This window comes from Lotus japonicus, chromosome 2 (assembly GCF_012489685.1).
Source record: "Lotus japonicus ecotype B-129 chromosome 2, LjGifu_v1.2".
Taxonomy (NCBI): Eukaryota; Viridiplantae; Streptophyta; class Magnoliopsida; order Fabales; family Fabaceae; genus Lotus; species Lotus japonicus.
The window spans coordinates 75,547,307-75,563,026 of NC_080042.1; the positions used below are offsets into that span (position 1 = coordinate 75,547,307).

At 35.5% G+C, this 15,720-nt stretch overlaps 3 protein-coding genes across 15 annotated transcripts; 1 reads left to right on the top strand and 2 right to left on the bottom strand.

Moving 5' to 3' along the window:
- The first annotated feature begins 2,595 nt into the window (after nt 1–2,595).
- Nucleotides 2,596–3,209, top strand: LOC130735685 (phytosulfokines 3-like). Its single transcript, XM_057587594.1, has 2 exons — nt 2,596–2,760; nt 2,873–3,209. Exons 1-2 carry the CDS (start codon nt 2,635–2,637, stop codon nt 2,996–2,998), a joined length of 252 nt encoding a protein of 83 aa, XP_057443577.1. The 5' UTR covers nt 2,596–2,634; the 3' UTR covers nt 2,999–3,209.
- Nucleotides 3,210–4,223: 1,014 nt separating this feature from the next.
- On the bottom strand, nt 4,224–9,195 carry LOC130739608 (uncharacterized). 13 transcript variants are annotated; one of them, XM_057591943.1, is made up of 4 exons: nt 8,769–9,184; nt 8,365–8,465; nt 5,726–6,207; nt 4,224–4,561 (listed from the first exon to the last, which is right to left on the bottom strand). In XM_057591943.1, exon 3 carries the CDS (start codon nt 6,182–6,184, stop codon nt 5,771–5,773), a length of 414 nt encoding a protein of 137 aa, XP_057447926.1. In that variant the 5' UTR covers nt 6,185–6,207; nt 8,365–8,465; nt 8,769–9,184; the 3' UTR covers nt 4,224–4,561; nt 5,726–5,770. The 13 variants fall into 13 exon arrangements, with proteins under 13 accessions (XP_057447926.1, XP_057447934.1, XP_057447929.1 ...); XM_057591951.1 differs by lacking the exon at nt 4,224–4,561 and having other exon boundaries at nt 5,328–6,207; nt 8,365–8,438; nt 8,769–8,873; nt 8,971–9,184; XM_057591946.1 differs by lacking the exon at nt 4,224–4,561 and having other exon boundaries at nt 5,328–6,207; nt 8,769–8,873; nt 8,971–9,184.
- A 789-nt stretch (nt 9,196–9,984) lies between these two features.
- On the bottom strand, nt 9,985–12,918 carry LOC130739609 (piriformospora indica-insensitive protein 2-like). The gene is made up of 2 exons (XM_057591956.1): nt 12,159–12,918; nt 9,985–11,353 (listed from the first exon to the last, which is right to left on the bottom strand). The coding sequence occupies exons 1-2, from the start codon at nt 12,366–12,368 to the stop codon at nt 10,307–10,309; spliced, it is 1,257 nt and encodes a 418-aa protein (XP_057447939.1). The 5' UTR covers nt 12,369–12,918; the 3' UTR covers nt 9,985–10,306.
- Between the last annotated feature and the right edge of the window lie 2,802 nt (nt 12,919–15,720).

Genomic DNA, 15,720 nt, shown 5'->3' on the forward strand with positions numbered 1-15,720 from the left:
TGAGATTGAGTACAGTGAAGTTGAAAGTTTCAGCTCAAGAGCATCTCAATTTTGTCCACGGTGAATCATGACAGTGGAGCTTTGGTCTATAGATCAAACCACTTGGATTCTTGCAAGTTTCTTTTCCTGTTCAGCTGTATTATCTGGCTGGCTTTTACAATCACTCCACTTTACTAAACAGGATCCTTTACAGCAATAAGTCTGTCTGAAACTCAGTATCATAATGATAAGGAGATGCAATCAGAGGAAGCAGATCACATGGAACAGAAATCATCACAAGGATCTAAATAGCTATTTTCTTGGATAACTGTTCTTCTAGCTATCTGACTCTCTCTTTGGATTTTATTGCTATTTCTGTTTGAAATTTTTTATATTGGGCTAAACAAAAGGCATGTCCAATCTCCTAACCCACTTGCCCATGGCAATGATCATGGGCCAGAGAACTTCACAAAATTGCATTAATGTATTTAACTTTACATATCACCTACATCTATGATCTATCCAAAGTATATATCTAACTTTTGTGTTCATGTAAAGGCTTTGTTGGCTCAACAACAGTCCTTAAATCCCCTGTGTGGTGGTTAATTTACTAGGATACAAATCTATATACTTCATACATACTTGGTTTCAGATAGAGTGAATCAATTTTGAATCCACAAATATCATGACTCAGACACAACATACCCCAACTACATACATAATTACAAAAGTTGTATTCCAGTTAAGAAGAAACTCGTGAACATACAAAGCACACACAGATTTGAGATACAAAAGCTGAATAATAAATGAAAAGCTTCTTCCATTTCCAATTGCCATGCTTATTATTAACTTTTCTCTTTACACCACCCCTTAAAGCCATCTATCCAACCCCACCACCACTCCACCAGCAACCATCTAATCAATGCGAAAAGAACTGCCCACCATTAAATTTGGTCCCTTTCATGGCTTGAACCCGCTAACATGTCTGGTTTAACGATTTGCACATAATTCAAGCCACATTTACTCATAAGTCATCAACATATTTAGAAATGCATTGAGAAATCACATTTAAATTCCACATCAATTATAACAATGAGTCATGTGAGTAGTCTATGCATTAGAGTTGATTCTAAATAAAAAGAAGTTGATCCATACATGTATTAAGACATGTAAATTCTAATTAGAAGTCATTCACTGTCTAACTAAGCATGCTATTATTCAAAGAAAAAAGATAACCACATTATTATTATCAACCCTTACATTTTATGTATGGCTCTTATACATAATACAATTCCCATTCCTCAGGTACAACGGCATTACCTCATGTATGGCCTTCCACTTTAAGCATGCCAAAGATCATTATATCATGGGCTGCTTAATAATCATTGTGAGTTTGTGACTTATTCTTCTGCATCACATGTTTATAATTAACTTCCACTATTTAATTTGATGCACTTCATGATTGTATAAGATATAAGAAGTCACACATCAGTCATTAAGCAACCTTATTTCTTAAAGGAAATTAAATATGGGTGGATTAAAAATAGCACAGGAAACTATTCATAGCACGCATATGTCAAAGGTGTATATATATTTTAATTTTAATGTATCTGGGACCATTCCATGACTGATGCCATATATTGCAATTGAACCTACTTTTAGACCATACTGATTGGTGAAGGAACCATTAAAACATCGTTTGGCAAATCCAAAGTAACTTAAATCCCAAGAGTGCTTCTGAACCATCAAAGGGTCACATTACAAGTCATGCACTGTTGCCGAATATACTCAATTTTGATTTTAAAGAAACCCCAATTAGGTATGAAGTATGAATTCACCAAATTAAGTTGAAAAATAATACTGATAATAGAATCAATGACTAACTTGCAGTGTTAAATACACTCTCACACCTAAATTCTATAGTGTACATGATGAATGTCATATACCGGCCTAGACGACTAGGTACAAAATTACAATCACTTATTACTAAGTCATATGTCTTTCTGATCAATTGGCTAACAACAAAAGCTCAGCTATTAGAACCATGATCAAACTAACTCAACTAAGGCTAAACAGTTATATGTCATGCTCGCAAATTAACGACTAACTACCTCTAGATCATATTACAAGTATAAAAGGTTTGTCTTGCACCGTAAGTAACACAAATAACTCAATATTGCTCTTTTATTATGCTCTTCTAGACCTTGAGTTTCATAATGCCTTTTGCAAGTACTTGGTAAGATCACTTTCCTAATTCCTATCCTCACAGTTTTTCAGGGTTTAAAGGAAGCCTAAATAGAGATTTTGTAAAAATAAATGTATTCTAGAGTTAATGAAGATTACTCTTATTTCTAGAACGACTTATAGGACCGAATTAATGTCCACCACAAGTCCACAACATTAGATATGAACAGAATCAATAAAAAACTTTATGACCACACCAAGCATTTCATCCAAGTCAGCTATCTTGAACTTTCACTTTTTTTTTTAATAAATGAAACCTCACTTGTTGATAGATTTTGTTATAGTTTAAATTACTTTTGTACAATTCTCAAAGGACTTAAATTACATTCCTGCCCTTTTTAATTCCAAACACTGCCTATAAATTGATTCCACTTATAGCATTTGGCACTTGGCTGTTGTAGGAAGCAAAGAATGAAAATGTGGTATAAGCTCAGAGTTTTCATGGCAACCTTCTTCTTCCTTTTCTTAACCCTCACATATGCAACCAGACTTGGCCCTGCTTCTTCCTCTGTAATTTCAAAAAGTAATCAACATGGGGTGAGTTAGTTTCATTAATTATATCATTTTTTTTTTCAGAACTTCTGCAATTATATGTGCATACACTTTTCTGTATCCATTATAAATAATATTTGCTCTTATATACTTGAAGGTTTTGGAAGAGGAAATGAACAGCATAGAGGAAGCTTGTCAAGACATTGGTGAAGATGAATGCTTGATGAGAAGAACTCTTGCAGCACACACAGACTATATCTATACACAGAAGCAAAAGCCATGAGATCAACTATTTATAGTAATCTTATGTACAAGACTAGAATCACAAGCATTAGCCTCTATATGCTGCTTTTGACAAGAGCTAGTTTAGTATAGTTATCTCTCTTTCACTTGTAGTTGCAGACAGGAGGTTTAATTTCTCTTTTTTTTTCCAATTTCATAACCAATGTATATTGACTTTGGTAGAAATAAAGTTGGACTTTTATTTTTAGTTATCCACAACAGTTTCCCAGGGTCTTAATAATCTTGAGATTAGGACTTTATACATACACTGGCATAATCTTACAATGGAACCTTGCATGATGAAGCATCATCATCAAGTTTTCTTATTGTTTGGCATAAAGCCAACAAAATGGATCGACAAGTCACTTTGATTTTCCAAAGTGAGTCGTAACTTTAGTGGGAAGCATAGTCACAGATATAAACTTCAAATTTTAGTATATCAAAGTTTCTTAGTTTACAATCCATCTTGAAGGTTAGCTTGTTTGGAACTAAGTTCTTATTGTTTGAAACAAATATATTGCAAGTTTGATTTTACAGGTTGCCCATAATCCCAGCCACGATTATTCTAAGTGTGTTTGGATCTCTATTGAACTCTACACGATTTCACGTTAAGCTCAACGTGCCAAAATCCCGCTTTTCCAATATTATTGTACTAGTTCAACAAATTTATGTAAAATGATCATGATGCGATTATTCTTCAAAAGAAAATTAGTAAACTTCCCTCACTATCCTTTTCCTAACTTCTATGCTGTGAGGGACAAAAAAATTGTTAATTCTTCTTGATAGAATGAACTTTTTTCTCTTGACCGAATCATGTGAAAATTTGTTAGTATGTTGCGGCATTTATCTACCTGCATGTCTACTTGTGTATATTTTACATTCAAAATGCCCTGTTTTAAGAAACAAGGGTCTAAAACTATACTATTTTTGCAACTAATCACAGTGATGTACGCATATATTTCTGTTTTCCTTGTTGTGCTTGTCTTGCTACAGATATCAACAGGAAGACATTTTTCTCGTAGTTCACAGAGTTATTGAAAATTCTAGCCTGGTCTCTTGAAACTGAAACAGAAATTTCCTTTCTAAGCTTCTGTTAAAAATACATAATCTTTTACTTTCTCAGTTAATGAGGAAATTCATAAAAAACCATAAGGTACTGATTTTTTAAATGTATTTTATGAATAATTTAGGCCCTAAAAAGTAAATTGTATTGCGTTAATTTGTAAAAGCATACATGTGCACAAATTCATCCCCAAATGTATCAACTTCAAGTTTGTTCTTTCATCTTACAATTTGTTATTTTTGTCAACTGTTCTAGTAATGTGTAATGTTAGTTGAAGCAGCACCTTGATTTCATATGTATATTTAACGGTTCTAACTCTCTTAGTTTTCAACTAGATAGGATACAACTGTAGGAAAAGTAAGATTCATACGGTTTTCTTTAATTCTAGAACTTCCCAGGCTCTCTTGACCAAATCTTAAAGTTATTCTGTAATATTATATATATAATGAGGACAGCAAATCTTAAACTTTATCCCTTGATTGCATCATACATGCCCTGAACCTGCATGCAAAAAGTACAGAGTTGTCACAAAATGAGAATTATATCCGTTTAGACCTAATCACTTAGGGTGAGACTAGGCTAATATGAATGAATTAAATCAACTTTGCTTGTGTTTCAACCAAGATAATAGAGGCTACATGCCCATGACAAATAGTAAAGCCGTTGGAGTATATTATTTGGAAATATTATATGGTGTGAAAGATAGTCAAATTTTAATATGAAGCACTTAATCATTCCTTCCTAGTACTCAATAAATGAATGTTACTACAACCTTTATCCTGTGCTTTTTGCGTTTCTTTTGGACTGAAATAAAGAGGCCTTGCCGCCATAGATGTTTCTTTTGACCTATAACCATGCCGCCATAATAACATCTAATATGAAGAACTAATACAAAACATCGGCACCACAAACTTTGACCTGAAATCCATTCAACTATTCTTCATTTTTGAAAGCTCTATTGCATTGTTGACTAATAGTAACTAGATAATGACGTAGGCTAACAAAAATTATGTCAGAACCCTCTTATTTGATAACAGTAACAGACACTTCTGTATCAATTGTGATTTGTTAACACATAATGAGAATTCGATGTTCAGAATGTGTATGTGAATTTCTAATCAAATTCGAAGTAGTTCCTAGTCTAAATATCTTAGTTTCATAATTAGTATAAAGATATCAGGAAATGCGTGATACATTGCAAAAATATATATTTTCAGAAGAAACTATAAAAAGACAAATTATTAAAACTAAAATTCAAATCAGTCACTTGTTAAACAAGCTATATTTATTATAATTATACATGTTTATAAGCATATCATCAAAGTTTAGTGAACCATAAACAATAAACTTCTTTATCTGTCATATTGTGAACTCTGCTACCCTGGGTTTCATTTCCTAAAATGGCTTCCTAGTTTTTCTTTGAAACTGCTTTACCCTGTTTATGCCACTTTGATAATGAGGGAGTTTAAACCATGTAAACTACCCTGTGCATTTTAACAGTGTCACCCATAGGAACAACACTTTAAACTAATAATAAGGCTACTACAACCAACAAACTAAATGATCCTCAATATACAAGATTGCCTAAGCATTGTGACAAAAGCGCATAAACAAAGGTAGGTGTAGTTTAGCTGAACTAGCTTTTAAGATAGAGTTAGGTCCAACCTGAATTCTGATGTAGATCAGAGTTGTGACAAGTGCAAATTTCATTTATGGATTTGGAGGGAAGATGCGTGAGTGGGGAGATACAACATGCTCCTGAATATACGTCCTAGAATTATTTGGGTCAGGAATCCAATGAATCTCACTCATGTTTGGTGTCTCAACATATGACATTGTAAACTCTCCTATCTTCACTAGCTTCCCTCTCTTGCCTGCCCTTAGTAAGAGGTTATTGCGCTGGTAGGAAAAGATGCCATTGGTCAAACAAATTATGTCACCTAAATCAAAAACATCACACTCATCCCCCCAAAGCTGAAAATGAACAGCTGCAGTCTCATCAGCTACAAGCGCCAAGCACACCTTATTCTGCCCTTCTAATGTTGTCATGCCTTTTTCCAAAACTATGAATTTCGTGTCTATGTTGTTCTGAGCTGCAGGCACAATGTCTTTGAGAAGAATCATATTGGATCAATTCCTCTATGAACCTGCATTTCATTAGATAGAACATATATATTATATGTACAATTATACATACACACATTAAAAAAACCTGCATAATGCAATTATACAATACAACAAATAAAAATTCTGCTAACTAGTAACAACTTATATCATCAAATATAGGCTCAATATCATAGATATAGTAGCGAAATCTCATACAAAAGTTCAATAGATATTAGATACTAGATAGATATTAAGTCTCAATATTACATCCTAAAAAGAGGAAGGAGCAGCAGCTTTTGATGAAGGTCGACCACTTCCCCTTGCCATTGCAAAACAGAGGAACACGCACCAGCACTAAAAAGGGGAAAGAAAACAGACTTGAGTCTTTAAACAAAGGAGAAGAACATGAGGGTTGTAACTTGTAACCAAACAGTAACAGAGGAGAAGAACGGGGGTTTAAGAGAAAAGACACAAGCCTTTGGGAGATGAGAGAGGGTAGTGTAAAGTGAAAACAGAGGACTCAGAAACAGACAAGAAAAATGGTACCTGAGAGCTTGATTGGAGCAGAAACGCGGTGGCCGGAGACCGGAGTGGTGGTCGCCGATGGTCTGGCAGCAGCTATGGGAGTAGTGAAGGTGAGAGATATTGAGTGAGATTGGGTGGAATTAGGGTTCCAATTCTGAATTTGGGGGATTAGAACCTCAAATTTGGACTTGGGCCATAAAAATCCATGGGCCCTTTGTACAGTTTATTTTCCCCAAACAATTTGGGGAATTTCCGCAACCGCCATGTGCATGGCGGCTGCCATGGCCCGCCACACACTTTTTGTGGCGGTATGTTGAAAACCCGCCATAGAAAAACGCCATGGCCGATATTTAACAACACTGCAATGAAAATGGAGGAAGTAGAACTTTCTGTAGGTGAATCGGGAGCTACTAGAACTAGCAGGTGAATAATTCACACCTAAAAAATTGTCAGCCATACAAAAATTAAAATTTGCTTAGAAAGACAAAAGGAGCTTCCAATCATCATATATGACAAGCAAACCAAAATCATAACTTCTTAGAAACACAGGAAAAAGGTAAGCCCAGCTCATATCCGTAACAACTTCAAACTCACATTTTACATTCAATACTGCTTGACAGAATCACCAAAAGTACCAAATTTATATTGGATTATCAGTTTGTTATCAGTCCTTTTATGTACCCATATAAATTCCAAAATCTATAGTGGTTTCATATGAGACAAAGGGAAGAGCTAGGTTGAGAAATAAAAGTACAACTATGGAAATCAAACAAGAGAGAGCCTTAGGTTGGATTGAGGAATTAATTTTGGAATAGCAAACCCTCGGGAAAATGAACAATTTTTTTCTTGCAAAAGCTGCAACTATGTAGTAGAAAGCAGACTGCCAGGCGGAAAGTATGGAGGAACCAAAAAAATAGAGGCTAGAGGGACGCTTGCCATGAAACACAGGGACAATCTATCTATCAATGCCCCAATTAAAGGTTATAATCTAGTTTCTAAGACAACTAGTTTTGATTCTCCTATCTAGGAAAACACAGTATCGGCACAAGGTTAGTTCCTCTCTATTTTCTTCTGTTTTGAATAACTTTGAAAACCTGATACGAACATGACTTTTGTATCTGATTTTTTGGATACTTCTTTACAAGGTTGTCAAACTAGAGTGTTAATATAAACTCGTGGAGGGGGTAAACTCGAATCGTAAACTCGAGTTCACCTCACATGCAAAAAAGATACTTACAAAACTCTAATAATGATGAACACACACTAATAACATTAAAAACTAACCTAATCATCCAACAATAGCTATAAGAACAAGTTAAAACTATGCATAAACTTGCCAAATATCCAAATCTTAGGTTCATGAGTCATGATAAATTTTGATCCATCAACTTGAGACATTCTAAATATCAATGGAAAAAACATGACACATTCAAAATATCAGTGCTGCAAATCATCATATACCTCTAAATATCAATTAACAATTATATAGCAATACCAAACAACTAGTATTCCAGTAGTAATGCTAATAATAAACATTAGTATATCAGAAACAATGAAGAAATCAGAAAACAATACAAGAACACTAACAAAAGGACTGGCTCAATCTTGTGCAAGGGGGCAGTACTGAAATGGTTAGATGATTCAGAGCAAATGAGGGAACGAGGGAAACTCACACTGTAACAGAACAGGTCGCCGGAGAGGGGATTGTTCGGCGGAGAAAAGGAACTGTGGCGCGGTGAAGAAGAAGCTGTCACGGCCAGGGGCGGATCCAGACCTTAAATATCAGTGAGGCTAAACATAAAAGCAATTATAGACTAAAATATATTGAAAATATTTATTTTTTAAAAAAAGAGAAATATTATAGATAAAACCATGAGAGAAAGTTTCTCATGGAAATAGAAGAGTTTACATTATAGTCCAAGAAGGACTAGGCTTACAACGATATATAACAAAAGAAACAAAACAATGAAAACAGCAAGCCAGTAAAGACAGCAACAACAGATAACCTAGACAATTGCTAATCAACTTGTAATTGCCACCCATATGAATGCAAGCATCCCAACATCAATTTGTGTACCTTGCTAACTATGACAACCCTTCTAAACAGATAACTGGGTTTGTATGCCACTCATAATAAGAGTAAGAAAACCCATTTGCTTTGCATCTAAGCCATTTCCAAAATCTGAAAATTCAGGGAAGTGAGAAAGAAAATTCAGGAAAGAAAATTTAGCTATCATTACATCTCATCTTTTTTGCTGAACAGAAGTGAATTTCCAAACCGTCGTCGGTCGTCGCGTGCGTGCAGTTGAGAGGCACTGAGGCAGAGAGCTTCGATCAGTTCGATGGAGAGGAGAGGCACGAACAGAGAGAGAGAGCTTCGAATGAAGGAGAGGCTGGAGAGCAGAGAGAGGCCGAGAGCGACAGAGCGTGCGTGAGTCGGCAGAGAGGGTACGATGATTGAGGGTTTTTTTTTTTTTTTTTTTTAAAAATGAATAAAATAGATTATAACCGCGATAAAATATGTTAGTGACGGTTTAAGCCGCCATAGAATGCCAAAGAATGGATGAAGAGACCAAAATTAATGAAAAATTAAAGATGGATTAAATTCAATACTTCACTATTTTATGAGGGCCAAAAAAGTCTATTCCTAGTTGCTATCTCAACTCGGTGGACGAGGTGTGAACTTGCGAGTTTGTTTGTCTGAGTTCACTCAAAACAATTATTTTTAAGGTGCATAAATCGGAAAGAAGCTCAAAAACAAGTTTAGATGCTATTTGAATCCATTTTAGGACTCGGGAAATTAAAATTAAATCAGTTGGATGATGAAAAAAAAAATCAAAGAACTTGAATCAGTCAACTTAGACGACCACAACTGGTTTAACTCTCACATCCTCATAGGTCAAGGGTTTGAACTTCTTGCACGTTTAGTAAAATCCCTAGTTGGAAGGCAACTCTCCTCCGAGAGATTGTGTAGCACTCCTACCAAGGAGTAAGCCTCAGCCGATCTCCCCAACATGCCACTGATGCCTTGTCAGGTAATCTAAATGTGTTTTGTCCCCGGTCTACCATTTTTGTTAAAACAAAAACTTGAATCAAATAGATTTTCTGCTATAAGTCTCTAACTTAATCGATAAACACCCTTGTTGGTTCTTGTGACAAATTAAGAATGAAATATTATGGGCTAGGGCTACCCTTAATGCATTGTCTAACCTTAAATATGTAACTCTGCTACCCTCTTTCTGATAGGAGAAACTGGAAATTGACTAATCATATATATAAACATAGAACAGACAAATTAAAATAGCTGAAATGGCTATGTTAAGATAGTTAATTACATGAAACCAACTAACATCGCGAAAGACTGTCAGCTTAATTATATTAGAACAAAATACAAAAGAACAATACAGGTTACTGCCACACTTCAATATGTGGAACTCTTCTTGATTAAAGACCTGTGTAAGAATTTAAGAACAAACCCATCACCAACATTTCTTGCAGAAAAGTCCACCAGAAGCCATTGGGGACATAGCTCAAAAATGCCAAAGATGCTATGGAATGGAATGTCATGTTCACATCCCCATTTTTTGTGCTAGATTCTAGCAATTTGATCTCATGCTAGCAAGGTTTTACACCATAAGGAACATGGCTTGTTGACATTACTCCAACTTGGTAGCAAAGGCTAGGGTTGCTCCAAGCCCCAAAACGCCTTCCCATTTTTCCATAAAACTCTGTAGAGAATTTAAGCTCTCCAGTTAAATTGTTTCCACTAACATAGAGTGCACTGAGACAAGGAAGAGATGATAGTTTTGGTGAAAGGTTTCCTGTGAGGTTGTTGTCACTGAGCCCCAAAAATCTCAACCTCTTCAATTCTGATAGAGACTCAGGAATTTCCCCTGTCAATCCCATGTTAGAGAGATCCAAAATTACCAAGTTCTGAAGATTTTTCCACTTTAAGGTCCTGATGTTTCCACCTATTGGATTGTTGGACAGAACCATTTCTTCTAAAGAATGCATCTCTTGAAAACTCAAGGTCAATCCACCCGAGAAAGTGTTGTTCCTTAGATCCATAAGGGTTAGATTCTTAAGATAAGCAAATTCCTTCAACAAACTCCCCTCCAAATGGTTATGGCTCACATCAAGCTTCAAAAGGGAAGTCAAGCTTCCAAGTGTCAGAGGCAAAGTCCCAGACAATGAATTTCTACTCAAATCAAGGATTAATAACTGATTTAGTGCACTAAAAATATCTGGAATCTTCCCAGTGAAATAGTTGCCAGCAAGAACAAGCCTCTTCAAGTTACTGAGGTTGCCAATTTCTGGTGGAATTTCACCTGTTAAGCCATTTTCTAGTAATAACAGTGACTGAAGGTTCCTTAGGACACCAAAACTTGAAGGGATTTTTCCAGTTAGACCATTGTTTGATCTGAACTCAAGTGATTCTAAGGTGCCTGCAAGTTTTTCCCAGTTTCCATTGGGGATGGTAACTGGATTCCTGTGCTGTGATTCAAAGCATTTGATGAAGGATAGAGCTTTTAGGTGTTTGAGCTCAAACAACTGTGGTCTAAATTGTACAATTTTGGCACATCTTAGAGAATTGTCGTCAATAGGTCCAACTTTCATGGCAGTGACATACCAAAACCCATTGAACAAATCACAAGAGAGCCCCTACAGCAGAAAACAACAAAAAGTTATAATTAGCAATAATTGAAGACCCTAATGGTCTGGAAAATTTATAACTTTGGTCGCATTGTAGTGTTATGATTATACATGGCTTAATGGGCAATGAATATAGAACCTAACACTTGTAGTGCGTGTGTGGATCATAGTTAGCCACAATTGACTTTGGTACAAAGAAAAAGTGAGTTGAAAGTGAAGTTAAAATGTGAACTTTGCTAGGTAATATTGTGAAATTTAGCTGTAAAATCTCACAATTAATTATGTTCAACGCAGAAGCTACTCTCTTTAGCTTTTACCAAAATTGATTTTGTTTCAGAAATCAAAATCAATTCTCCAAAGTGCCTCCCAATTCATCCAGAATTGATTTTACTCTACCATAATTGATTGTGAGGTTTCAAAAAATAGAACCGAACACACAATGCTTGTGAGGAACAACTGATTTTCATACTTTGACAAGTAGTGAGAATCAAGAAGCCTTAAATAAGTACAGTTCTTGAATGAAGTGTAGAATTGACAATTTGACAAAAATAAGCTGAGTGATTTTCTTTTCCCTTTGGATTGCAGCAGAGTGTACAAAAGCTAAAGTTCACCTGGGAATTCATTTCCAGAAATTCCAAAGCTTGATATGTGAAGACATAATAATGACTCACCTAAATCCTTAAGGGGGGGGGGGGGGGGGAATTATGATATGTCCAACCTTATCTATAGAACAGTATAAATTTAATTAGTTGCTTGGAAATTTAAATTTTCCACTTTGGTGTCTAGTCGTGATGGGTGAACTGGTGAAGAGTACCTGAATAGGAGTCCAACCACAAGGATCTGGATAGAGATCTGAGCCATTCCACCAATCACCAACAAAGCCTTGAATGGTGGAGTATAGAGCATCCTTCTCTTTTTTCTCCATTGGAGCTACATCAAGTTCTGTTTGTCCATAGCTCCTTGCTCTTAGACAGATTATGAAAAGAGCAATGATTGCATGACTGAAAGCCTTGAAGCTCTTCATGAGGTTATTGAGTCAAAAACAGGACAATCAGAGACAACACTCACACACAAGATGGATGAAGCAAAGTTGATAAAAATAAACACAAAACAAGAGTTGTTTGGTGTGAACTCTACTAGTACATATTGAACTAAATTACAAGGAAGTTGATATCAAGACAAATTCCAACATGGGTCCTCCCTGCAGAAAATTATCAGCATTTTGTGAAAAGGAATACAACAGATTCTGGTATCATGAAAAGAAGAACAGGATCCAGAAATTATGCTTGAACTAAAACATGTAAAGGAGAATGGAAGAGAAAGAAAACACAGAAGCATAACAAGAAACCTGACCCTCTTCTTCCTTGTGTTTATGGAAAAGCTAAGGATTACAGCAGGGAGAACACAAGATGTTAGCACAGTCCTCGAAGCTCAATATCATACTAGTAATGAGTCCAATATGGCCAGAGCTGTTTTAAGTAACTGAGAGCCCTGCATGAGATGAAAGTGAAAGATGCTGTGCAAATTGAACACCCTTCAAAGTTCTAATTCTATTACTATTAAATATCACGTTCTAATAATAATCATCATTCTTATTGTACATCATGTATCACATTTATGGCACAAGTTTCTCTTTCTTCATAATCAATTCTCGCATTCAATAGCTATTTCCAAAGTTTTTCCTTTAAATTAAGAGTGTGTTGGATGAAAATTTTGATGTTTAGATGTCATTTTGGAGAACTGATTTTTCAGACCCAAATTCAATTCTGGTAGAAGCTAGAGAGAATAGGTTAGCGTTGAACATAAACAAAATCAATTTTTTCATAAATGTATTCAAACATAAATCACTTCACTTTCAACTCAATTTTATTATCATCAACTTTACCAAAATCAATTGCGACAACATAGATCCAAAATGCGCACTAATTTCGATTTTAAATCCATTTGTTGAAAGATTTCCAAATTAAGTGCAATGTGGACGAACTTCATTCATGTTTGTTTTGAAATAAGTTAATACTATTAACTTTTGTCACGAAATAAATGTTATTCTTTTGACAATGAAATAAATGTTTATGCTCATTTGCACAAGTGAAGTATCCAAAGATAACATAACTTGTTGGTTTGGATTTTCGCTCAGTGAATGTGAAAACACATTCGTTCAATTTTGTTTGATGAATCTACATTAAACATCGTGATTTTGATTTACGAGATATTAGATAAGGTTTTAAATTGAAAACCAAACATCTACTTACCCACAAGAGTAGCAAACTATGAAAGGATTTGGTTGTTGAAATGAATAATGGAGGGCTAAGATGGGGGAGTAGTAGTAGGGGACCATTTTGCATGCAAAAAATGAAAGGTGCATGTAAATACATGCAAGACAAACTAGGCTTTTTATCTGTTATAGCCTCGTTGTCTTGTTTTGTGGTGGGGACCTGGTGGGTTCTTAACAGACCTCTGAAATTGCAGGGGGAAAAGGACAACAGAGAACAGTAGCTCTGAAAAGTGAAGCTAAACCACATTGCTTCTATGCAGTTGGGAAAGTTGGACCATTTCTGTACCGAAGAAAAACAACCATAGCGTGTTTGTTGATCATCAAAATTTGTGGCTTGTGATATGAATTCAATTCATGTCTCAGCAAAACAAGTAGAAAACTGGAAATAATAGTAGTATGAATTCATTGCTTCCCATGCTTTTTTCTGAGACATATTATTGAGGACTTGAAAATAAAATGATCATTAATTAAGTGCTTGTTTCTTTTGTCTTTTCGTGAAAGGGAAGACTTTGGCTTCCCATTATACTTTTACATAAAAGGAAATTTTTCGTACTTCTGCTCCAGCAAAAATGGTATGTGATTATTTATTTTTCTTCCCGGTTTTTAAAACCAGAAAATAAATGTTGTTGTGATTATAGTTTTCAATTTTGAAAACATGGCATGCCCCATCATTTGGGTATATTGCATGGGCTTAGAGTGGTTTAGATAGAGGCTTCACTAATGTTCTTGTGGAATCTAATTAGGAGGTAGCCATTGGTTTATTGATTAAGGGTTGCTCTGCTTATCACCCTTATTCTGACATAGTTAGAGAGATCAATTGGTTGATTGATCAAAATGCAATGATTCATTAAATGCATATTTTTAGGGAAGCAAATTTAGTTGCAAATACTTTTGCAAAGAAAGAATGATTTGAATTTGTTGGTTCTTCGTGAGAGGAAAAAGATGCGAGATCCAAATTATAAGGTTTTTCACGCCTCAAAGTTGGGGAACGGTGAGGTAATTATTGTTATGGGTAATGAGTTGATGATCTAGAAACTCCAGGGTCCCCAAAGTCTCATGGGTGTTATGACGAGGGCAAGGTGTGATTTATTCATGGGGAAATGATTGGGTGTTAATGATTGCTTTGGTGAGGTTGCCCTTCAAGGCCAAGCAGTCCGGATATGTCTAGAATTTGAGTCAGAGTTGAGTGGGAGAGTTGTGGCATGGCTGGTTTGTGTTTTTTGGCTAGTTTCACTGGTGTTGCTTTCTTGGTCAATTGATTCACTTTACGTTAGATCCAAATTGGTTTGGATCATCCAAACTGATGAACATCCCTAAATAAAATTGAGAAACAAATGGAAATTAGGGTTAGTAAGATACTCTTTAATCATATCATAAAATTGATTTTAAAAGTGGTGCTCCACTTTTAAAAACCGCTCCACTTTAAAAAAAACCAGTTTTAAAAGTTTGGTGCAACGTCAACACTTGCATCACGTGGGAATAAATTCCGAAGAACTAGATAAGATAATTAATAACAAAGCATGCACACTCAAATTGATGCATTAGCTAATAAAACCCTAGAAACCATAATTAAAACCCCTAAACTCTTGTACTTCACCATTCAACCAATTGAGTTCAGAACGAAAATTCATTAATTTTCAATATTAATCGGTGCAATTAACCCAATTGGTTTTTTTTTTTTTTTTTGGTCAAAGATCAAAGATCCATTCATTAAAAGGCACAAAGGCCCAAAGAGCAACATGCTGATCCCACACAGCCGAACAAATAAACAATGAAAACAAGGCTCTGCCAGCAGTTGAAGAAAGGCAAAGGGGACAAGAGATTAAAAACTAAACAATTAAAAGAAGAAAGCTTGGAAACTCTAGGGGGAAGAAAAGTAGTCAAGTTCACTGGCTCCACCACCAACTCAACCACTAGCGTGGGAATCAAATAAATGCATGCAGCATTATTGGTGGGTAAAAACAAAAACAAAAAGAGCTTCACCTAACACACACAAAACAAACAGAAACATGACTCTCTTTCTTCCCTTAGTAGTCAAGCTCTTCTTCTACCATCTTGAACTGCTCTTCCCCTTACTCTATACACTTGAGATCGTTGCTTG